Here is a 10,931-nt window from a genome sequence, read left to right as displayed (position 1 = left end):
CTGTAATGAAATTTGTGCAGAAGAGTAAGGTTAGAAAGAATGCAAAAATTGAAGATGACCAATAAATATCAAGACAATATTAAAACAACTTATTTGCTCTCAAGATCAAAGTCCGAGTCAAAGTACATGAAATAGAATGTAACTTTTAAATTTATTTAAACTCATGTGTGCTTTTTAAAAACTGTGTCTTAAAACACTATTTATTACAATTTTTACTTTCACTGCTCAGACTTTTTCCAGTGGAGGACCCTTCAACTTGTATAGATACTATTTCCTTTTGACATTCACTCATGACTTTTTGAGACTTCCTTACCTTCTAGGCAAAGTATTTCAAGCTCTATTTCCACAAAACAATCCCTAGAATTAGTCATTTCTTCAAAAAGGCTTTTATTAGAGCATATGTCTCATAACCAAGATTCAACACTAGGTATGCTTTTTAATATCAGGGTGTCTTTGTCTTTAATCTCTCTCAGCCATCACCATTATAAAATAAATTGATGCAAATTGCCATCATTTTCAACCAAATAAACTAATATTCCCCCTAAGCACCCAATATGGCCAATCAGCTAATAAGATGACTCGTCTTAATCTCCTACATTTGTTCCCAAATCTGTTTAGAATTTGGTTGAAGGTTTTATACGGGCTACTATCATACAAGTAACAGTAACCTCCTAATGTGCTTTAGTTTCAGCATGCCAGAGAGTGTTCCATAAACTCACTCAGCAAACATTGGGCCCATCGGTGATAGTTACCCTCACCTAACCATGGTGTCAGTTTGGCCAATTATTTGTTATCTTGGTTATTGTCCTTTATATTCAAAACAAGATTCTGTTGGTGTTAGGGCACATTTTGATCTTCAGTTTTAAAGGATGAAAAATTACAAAATTTAAAAGCAGTTGTAGACTAAATATTAGTTTTCTATCTCTGCTATACCAAAGAACCACAAAGTAGATGGCTTAAAACCATATCTTTGAATGAAGTAGTATGGCTGCAAGCCAATGAGTCTTCAAAAGCCACCCAAAGCTAGGAAAAGGCAAGAGAGAATTCATCCCCAACAATATCAAGAAAGGTTGGCCCTGCTGAAACTTGATTTCTGACTGCTCATTTCTAGAAATGTCGACGATACATATTTGTTGTTTTAAGCCATCCAGTTTGTGGTATTGTGTTTTACCAGATCAAGAAAATTAATATATAGCCCATAACTCTTTCATTCTGAATTCAGAATGAAATTTTATGATAGACATAGAAATATCCCACTTTTGGTCATTAAAGTGTTCTCTAATTTACCATCTCATACATGAATTCCTTATATTTCATATGTCTTCAAACACAACTGTCAGACCTTACTCTATGCTGTGAGAATTGGTAAAAATACATACTATGTCATTATTTTTATTATCTAGTTTCTTTGATGATGAGAAATACTGTTAATTCTGAACATTGATCACATTTTATTTTCTAAAGTGCAGCTATAAACCAGTCATGGTGTTGCTGCATTTGAGATTGAATGCCAGCTTTCTACTCATGAGCTCCCAAGAGGAGACATCATGCTGCATATCTAATGCATTACCACTGTTTTCTACTTCCTTTAATAAACTAAAAATTCTTGAGCCTTCTATCTTCCCTAAAGGGCATCATACCGAAAATCCATGACCCTAGGTTTATTAGCAATTTTCTGGTTGATTGAAGCCCTTGGTCCCAGTGCTAAATGTATCTCAGGAGGATGATCCAAAAGTGGGTCAAGAAAAGGTCAAATTTATTCTTAACCTTTGCCACTTCATTGCAGGACTTGTAGTCATAATCACCTGAACTCACCTATTTACTCAGTTAGCAGCTTTGGAAAAATGCAAAGATAAAAATCAAGCCAGGATATGTTTTCTTTTTCTTTTATTATTATTATTATTATTATTATTATTATTATTATTATTTTAATTATTTTAATTATCAGAGAATATATCTACTTGACAGAGAGGCACACATACAAAAACAGGCAAAAAGGACAACCCCCAGTGGGGTGTAATCACACTTCAATCCCTTCTCCATTTCCAGGTTTGTATTCAGATCCTCAGAGTCAGGATTAAAACCTCATTGGGTAACCAATCATGTCGGGTTCAGATCCCTTAACCACCACACCATGGAGCCGTGTCCAGTTATGATTCCTTAAATCTCTTGTCTTTGTATACTTTGGATTATATTTCCACACAGATACAAGTGCACTTCAGAACATTTCCCTCTTAATCAGTGCACTACTGAAGGAAAGATGTCAAGTTTTATCACTCAATCTTACCTTCTATGAGTCGTAGTCTCCAATCTATAAATTAAGAGCAGAAAATATGCTTTTTAATATAATAGTGAGGATTTGTCAAGACATAATAAGATGTGATTATACAGCACAATATCTGGAGTATTTCTCTGAATTCAAACACTGTAGATAGTTCCTTCTCATTGTTTTCATTTTTTGTTTTTATCTTCTTTCTCTCTTGCTTTTGAAGTTATTTCCAATAAAAATGTATTTGACAGAAACATACATTTTCTGTATCCAGTACAAGGGTTCTTCACAGAGATCATGGGAAATGTGTATTATGAAAACATATCCTGGGGACCAGCAGATAGCACAATGGTTATGTCACTGGACTCCCACATGGCCAAACTAAGTTTAAGTCCTGGACCCAGTGGCTTGAAACTCAGGCCATGTGCATATGCATGTGTACCCCAAATCCAGAGAGGACAATGGAGGAAGGAGAAGGAATTTTTGTATGGTCATTACCCCTGGACGGTGTTTTCTCATTTTCTGTCTCTCTTTCTCTGTCTCTCCAGTGAGTGCATGCGCCCTATAGAAAAATCTCTCTTAAAAAAATATGCTTGGGATAAGCAGTTAGTGTAATGGCTATGTTGCTGGACTCCCATGTAGTCGACCACGGTTTGAGTCCCAGACCCGGTGGCTTAAAACTCATGCTGGGCATGTGTGTGTGCGTGCCCAAGATCCCAAGAGGAGAATAGAAGAGAAGGGATTGCGGCGTGGCCATTCTCCCTAGGAAGTGATTTCTCGCTTTCTGTTTCTCTGTTTCTCTCTGTCTGTCTGGTGAGCACATGTGCCCTATAGCAAAAACCTCTCCAAACAAAAAGTATGCTTGAATTTCAAATTTTCTTTATTAATAGACTTTATATTATGATTTCTGGTTTACATATAATTATAGATTTTGTAAGGTACTGTATTTTTCAAAGCATGCATATTGCATGTAATAACAAATCAAGGATATAGACATATTCATATTCTTGAATATTATGGTGTACATATTCAATAATAATTTTATTTTTTGTTGCTTTGTTTCTGGACATGTATATTGAATTGTCTACAGTGTTTTTTTACTTTGCTGTGGTACGCCATTTTATAACCTATTCAACTTGTTTTCATGCATTCTTTTTTTAAATTTATTTATTTTTATTATTATTCGCACATTAAATTGCTATATATCATTCAGATTGTGATGAGACTTTACCCAGCATGATATACACTTCAGTTCAGCCCAGGTGAGACCATTATACACATCCTCGTCAACAGATAATAAACCTTATCTGTGGCACACAAGTGTCTTACCTGTCCATTTCCTCCCCTCCCCAAATTTCCTATGCTCTTCCTCTCCCACATTCTCTTTCCACTTTGTCTCTAGTGTCCATTACAATTTTTAATACTTTTATGTTCTCCAGCCTTTCAGTCTCTACCACAGAGTGCAGACAGTGGGTATATATTAAGTAGGGACATACAATGTCTCTCTTTGATAGCCTGACTTGCTTCACTCAGCAACAAATCTTCCACATTCATCCACTTCCTATCAAATTCCAAGGCTGAATTTCAATTTTTTATGTACCAAAATAAATTAAGAGTTCAATTTCATTTTTCCACAAACTTTTTGAATATCCCTTATATACTTTAGCATGTATTATTAAGTTATATTTCATTTATTAGCAGGAGTGTGATTGAAAATAGTTCATGAAGACTGTCAAATAGCTACCAACCATCAGAATAGACACTAATTATAAACTAACAATCACACAGGTAGACCAGTAGTTGCAAACTCAGGTCTGATTCTACGAGGTTTTATTTCTTTTTATTATAATTTTAATTATTTTGGTTTAAAAATTTTCTCTGACCTTTAAGCAAAAACCTCTATGTAGCTGGCATATATGACTATGGCCATATTCTTTGTATATGGCCATAATTAAATGTGATTACTCTTGTTTACTTTTCAGAGCACTTACCTTAGAAGTTTTTAACTGTTTTGAATATCCTGCTACTTATTAGTCATATAAAAGTGTATTTTAATTGTCTTATATTACAGATCTTTTAAATTAATTTCTGTTAACTTGTATATAGAGAAGAGAATGTGGACTCGCTAATAATACCTTTTATTTGAAATTTGCTGATTCTTATTATCAGCCTGACATAATTTTTTAATCTGTTCCACATGTGCTTTAAAAGAATATGTATTTCATAGTAGTTGAGTTGTTAAGCCTGTTCATTTTCTTGTTTATACGTTTTACATATTTAAGTGCTTGTCTATTTTTCCTTTCATTGCCTGATACAGATGCATAATTTCAGTGTCTTTAATTTAGTGAATATTTTTGGAGATTTTATGAGATTATTAAATTTTACTAGTTCAGCAGATGGTGCAGCAGTTACCTCACTGGATTCCCTCATGGCTAACCATGGTTTGAGTCCCAGATCCAGTAGTTTGAACCTCATACCAGGCATGCATGTGTGCCTATGGTCACAGGAGAGTGAGGAGAAGGTATTGTGGTGTGGCCATCACCCTATGGGGTGATTTTTCACTTTAACTCTCGAAGTCTCTGTCCCTCTCTCTCCCTCCAGCAAGTGCACATGCCTAGGACTAAAACCTCTTTAAAAAAATAGAATTTTTTTTTAAGGGTTCATCAAGGGCTTTTTATGTGAATCTGTTACTTAATGAATTTTAAGAACAAGGACTACTACAGCACTTTGAGGGCTTGGCCCTTATGAGTGCTAAGGCATCAGCACTTTCACCTACCATTGCTTTTGCACCATCAGTGCACACATCAATGCAGTGAAAGAGGCAAACAGTGTCTCAATATTATTGTGGCAATAGTTTTCACCCTGTGGACTCATTGAGAGAGTCTTAGGGATTCTCTCAGGAGGGTTCACTTACAGCATTCGTTTTATAAAGTATTATTGAAAACCTTCTGATATAGTCAATATTCTACAATTAGAATAGTGCTGAACACTTCAGAAGTAAACAAGCGCACATGTAGCTAAGAGCCAGTGGCTAAAAAGATATTCTGATTCAATGATGCTTTTTGATCCAAAATAAAGAAGGACTTTTAAATGACATCATAAAGAAGAAAGAAGCAAAAATTTTGAAAAATACATACGTGGAGAGGAAAAGTGAAAAGCAGAAACAATTACGAAGAAAAGACATCAACTACTATTCAATTCTGACATAAGCTGAATGCTTCCTGTGTTTAAGACATTGTACAAGTAGTAGGAGATATTAAAGAAAAAAAATGTCAGTTGCAGTTCAACTAGCCCTAAAAGAAACTAATAGAAATCAAGTTACTAGGTACACAAATAACTATGTTATGAGACATAACTTGTGCTATGAGAGAGGAAATAAGCAAAATGCCTAATAAACAAGTGGGAAAAAGCCTTCTATATAAAAGTAATTAAAAAGATGATTTTTTTTTTTAAAGATAGATATTTTCTCATTACTTCAAGTAATGGGAATCTACATCATTAGCATATATAAAATGACTCCAAATCTCCAGGCAGGACACTCAAATGATATTTCTTCCATTAGAGTTAGGTAAAAAGAAGAAAAGTTATATCCCAAGTTTTGCCAATACTTCTTATGCCCATGCTTATATTTAATTCTACTCTAAAGCAAAAATATGCATTTTAGCCTGCCATCACCCAAAATCAATGCTTATTCACTTAAAGACAAAAAAAAAGTCACTACTAGAATTTTATGAATTTTCAGTAAAAATATTTTAATCAATCTCAGAATCCAGGTGGTGACAGTGGCATGGAAAAGTTTCTGAGTTTGTGTCCTGGGACCTCCCTGAGCACACAGGAGGTCAGCTGATCTGGGTCAGCTGAGACAATGGGTGTATTGTGGTGTGAAGACCCTGTGGGTTGTTTTTGTCTCTCTTAACTCTCTCTGTTTCTCTCTCTCTCTCTCATAGAAGAAATAAATGAACATTCTTAAAAAAAAAAATCTATCTGGGACCAGCAATTGGCATAATGGCTCTGTTGCTGGACTCCCAAGTATTCGACCACAGTTGGAGTCCCAGACCCAATGGCTTAAATTCATGCTGGGCATGTGTGCGTGCATGCCCAAAATCCCAAGAGGAGAATGGAGGAGAAGGGATTGTGGTTTGGCCATCTCCCCTGGGTGATTTCTTGCTTTCTGTCACTGTTTCTCTCTGTCTTTCTGGCGAGCACATGAGCCCTATAGCAAAACAAAACAAAACAAAACAAAACAAAACAAAACAAACAAAACAAAACAAACAAAACAAAAAATACCTCCAAAAAAAGGTTAAAAAATTATAATCTATCAAAAAAGGCAATATCTTAAAGTGAAATGAAAACATGCAAGTCTTTTTATTTGTCCTGCATATGTACAAACCATGCCAATTTTGACATTCTAATAATACACTGTTCTATACTGTTTAATCTTCTAACTTTTCAACCGATTTCCAAAGCAGTTTCTTTGAACTCCAACTAAATTATATGCTTGTCCTTTTTTTTTTTAAAGTTATTATGAAAATGATAGATTGCAAAATTTGGACAGTTTTAATTTGAATGTCATAGTAGACAAGAAAATACATTTATCATCTTATAAACGATAAATTAAATTCTCTCTATAATGGAAGCTCAAGAAGAGATGAAGAATATGCTAAATACAAAACTGAATTGTAGTTGCTAACGTGTCATCCTAAGATAAAATGAGAAAAAGGAAATACTTCATGGTTAAGGCACATAGAGAGTAAAAATAAAATGTTGAAATGTAAGGGAAAAGAAAGTCATATTGTTATATGGGAAAAGGCAATGGCATTAAACTTTTGAAAGAGAATTTTTTTTTGAGAGGTTTTTGTTATAGAGAGCATGCCCTTGCCAGAAAGACAGAAAGAGAGAGAGAGACAGAGAGACAGAAAGTGAGAAATCACCCCCTGGGAGAAGGGCTATGCCACAATCCCTCCTCCTCCATTCTCCTCTCAGGATCTTGGACATGCATGCACACATGCCCAGCATGAGTTTAAGCTATCAGGTCCAGGACTTGAACCACAGTCATCTACCTGGAGTCCAGTGACATAGCCATTATGCCAACTGCTGGTCCCACAATTTTTAATAATAGAACTTATACCTACAATAAATATAATTGCCATCTCAACTGCATGAGAATAGTGAAATGCAAAACCACTGCAGACTATGTAATGCAAAGGGTCAGCAGAGATAAATTTTTAACTCACTTCTCTATCTCTTAAAAAAGGTATAGAGCACAAAAACACAGTAATTAAGATGTAGAACACTGTTTTTCAAACATTTTTAAATGGTATCAACTGTGAGAGACATATTTTAGATTATGACCTTAAACAGATTCCTAGGTAGGTAGATATGACTGAAATAAACATTTCAGAAGCTGTTACTGCAAGTGATCCACTTTTGATAATATTTTATTTATTATAATTCACTAAAATTATAGCAATATATATTGTCAGGACAGAAGAAATTGATCTTATAACCCAAATGGTTGTGATTTATAGTTTGAAAAACAATGTAATTAATAAAGTTTATTATTTCACCTTGAGTGAAATTCATACTCAGATTATATCTTCTTTCTAAGCTCTCTTGGAACTTTTACAGAAATTAATTATATTTTAGACCACAGAGACTATATCATGGGCTGGACCAGAGTCTAGTGGTTCCACATGGCCGACCATGGAGTTTGAGTCCTAGACCTGTAGCTTGAAAAACCTTCTGGGTGCTTGTGCTTATGTGATCAAAAATCCCAAAAGGAGGGAGAAATAGAGGAAAAGGGGTTGAGGTGTGACTATGCCCTTTGGGGGGAGTGCCTTCTCATCTGTCATCCGTCCCTTCACTCCTCACCCTCCACCATCACTCTCTGGTGAGTGTATGTGCCCTCTTGAACATTTTTCAAAAATAAGTAAATAAAATCTCAGTAAATTCCTCAAGTGACAATACTAGGAGAATATACATACATATCTACACAAATAGTAACACCAGAAATACAGAGTTATACTGCATAGCAATGTTTTGGTTAATGATAGATTACATATAGGATGGTGGCCCCATGATATTACAATGGAACTGAAATTTTCTCATTTTCTTGAGGTTATTTTATAAGGGGAATAAAGGTTAAAATGACCATAATCCTGGTAAAATAGACTGTTTAAGATGGCACTGCCTCTTCTGAGTTACTTACAATAATTTTTTTTGGTGAGCTTAATTTTCTCATATATGGATATGGTCATATCCCCTTTTGGTTATTATTTCCTTAGTATACTGTTTCAATTTTTAATTTCTACCCTAATTTTATTGTATATTAAAATTCTCTTGTAAAGAGATAAAATAACATATAAATTTATTATCTTTAAAATAGAAAGTTATGTATCAATATAATAATTTTTTAAATCATAAGTTTAGTCTGTTTACATTGATTTTGGTTATTTAGGCATGGGCTGTCACTAATAGCAGCATGCATTTAGTAATCTTTTATTGTAATTCAGTTTTTGAGGGACTCCTGCCCTAGAGTCATTTTCTCTAGAGAGCACTTAAATCCACTTTTTATTGGATACATTTTCTTTTTAAAAAACTTTATTATTATTATTTATACATTCAATTGTATGCATCATTTAGATTATAAAGAGACTTCACCCAATATGATATACAACTCAGTTCAGTACAATTATAAACCATATCTGTGTCTCACAAATATCTTACCTCTCTGTTTTTTCCCCAAATTTCTTTTCCCATTCTCTTCCCCTCTAACACTCTTCTCCCACTTTGTCTCTAGTGTCCATAACAATTTTCAATGGTTTTACATCCTCCTATCTTTCAGTCTCTACCATACAGTGTGGACAGTTGATATATGTTAAGTGGATACATACAATGTCTCTCTTTCATAGACCAACTTGCTTCACTCAACCATAAATCTTCCATATTCAGATGGGAACAAGAAATGGAAAGTGACTTGAAAGTGAAGGGTTACTGCTTGGCCACATGTTGCATGCATATTAGAAAATGATTAATATTCAATTTTCACATCGATCGATAATGTACTTACTGTAGAGTAATAAGTGTCTTGAACACACTTTGTTTGGGCTTCTTAAGAGATATTCTACGTTTTGCATTTCCTTTCTAGTCTGTTTTAAAATAAGGAGCATGTTTCATTTCCATAGTTAGAACAAAACCATATTAGTAACAAGTAGTCAAACTCTTTCTATCATATATGTTGAATTCTGATACTGAATTCATTTACATTAAAATGTATTTCTTCTGAATTTTGTGTCTTCTCTTTGAATGTTGAATCACATAGTGTCAATAACTCTAAGAGAAAAAAAATTTCCTATCTAATAAGTTTTTGACAGCAGTTTTTACATCCTTGTTTCGTAGGCTATATATGAGTGGATTGAGCAGGGGAGTCATCACTCCATAGAATAGGGAGATGAGGGCATCAATAATATCTTGATTGTCTGTTCCAACAGAATTTTTAGACTTGGGCTTAGCATACATGAAGAAAGTGGTTCCATAGAATATAATCACCACTGTCAGGTGGGCTGAGCAGGTGGAAAAGGCCTTGCGTTTTCCTTCAGTGGAAGGGATCTTCAGAATGGTAGCAACAATAAACATGTAAGAGATGGAAATGACAAGCAGTGGAATAACTAGAACAACCAGATTTGATCCTGTCATGCTGATCACATTGATGGAAATATCTGCACAGGCTAGTTTCAGGATAGCCAGAATTTCACAGACAAAATGATTAATGACATTATTAGCACAGAACGGTAATTGCAGTGCAAGAGATGTCTGTATAATGGAGTCAACGAGCCCAGTGAGCCATGATACAGCGGCCATGGACACGTAGGCACCCTTGCTCATGATGACAGGGTATCTCAGTGGGTAGCAGATGGCCACATAGCGGTCAAGGGCCATCATGCCAAGAAGCACGCACTCTGTCACCCCTGTGGCAAAGGAGAGAAACATTTGTGCCATGCACCCAGAGAAGGAAACCCTTTTCCTTACAGTGAGAAAGTTGTCGAGTGCTAGTGGGACAGATGAGCTTGTGTAACAAATGTCCAGGAAAGACAGATTGCAGAGGAAGAAATACATAGGGGTGTGCAGGCGAGAGTCGTAGATGATTACTGAGATAAGGACTCCATTTCCAAACAGGATCATCAGGTACATCCACAAAATTAGCACAAAGAAAACTGTCCGGAGTTTTGGGTGAGAAGAAAACCCCACCAGGACAAATTCTGTCAACATGGAGTCGTTGGTCCTTTCCATATTATGTATACTCTTTACTCAAGAGAAAACTATAGATGATAAAACAGGTATCTATTAGTACACGGTCTATGAATGCTACTTCTTATAATGTGATGAAAAGGGACCTCTCCTACACTGTTTGCAGGAATGTATAGCCATTGTGGAGAACATATGAAGGGTCCTCCGAGACCTACAAATAAAACTACTGTATGATCCCCAATTCCACTCCTGAGTACCCAAAAGAAAGGAATTCAGTCAGTTGGAGAAGTACTTGCACATCCACATTTATTGCAGCATTACTAACAGTTGCTAAGACGTGTAACCATCCAAATAGCCATGAACAGATGAATGGATTGAAAAAATGTGGCAAAGATATACTATGGAATACTACTCA

The 10,931-nt window shown here is 35.2% G+C and overlaps 1 protein-coding gene across 1 annotated transcript; it reads right to left on the bottom strand.

Moving 5' to 3' along the window:
- Positions 1-9,601: 9,601 nt before the first annotated feature.
- On the bottom strand, positions 9,602-10,558 carry LOC102500288 (olfactory receptor 13C8). The gene has a single exon (XM_006150615.1). It carries the CDS (start codon positions 10,556-10,558, stop codon positions 9,602-9,604), a length of 957 nt encoding a protein of 318 aa, XP_006150677.1.
- Between the last annotated feature and the right edge of the window lie 373 nt (positions 10,559-10,931).

The sequence above is a fragment of the Tupaia chinensis genome, unplaced genomic scaffold (genome assembly GCF_000334495.1).
Source record: "Tupaia chinensis unplaced genomic scaffold, TupChi_1.0 Scaffold000291_1, whole genome shotgun sequence".
Lineage (NCBI taxonomy): Eukaryota > Metazoa > Chordata > Mammalia > Scandentia > Tupaiidae > Tupaia > Tupaia belangeri.
This window is presented reverse-complemented; position numbering and strand designations above follow the sequence as displayed.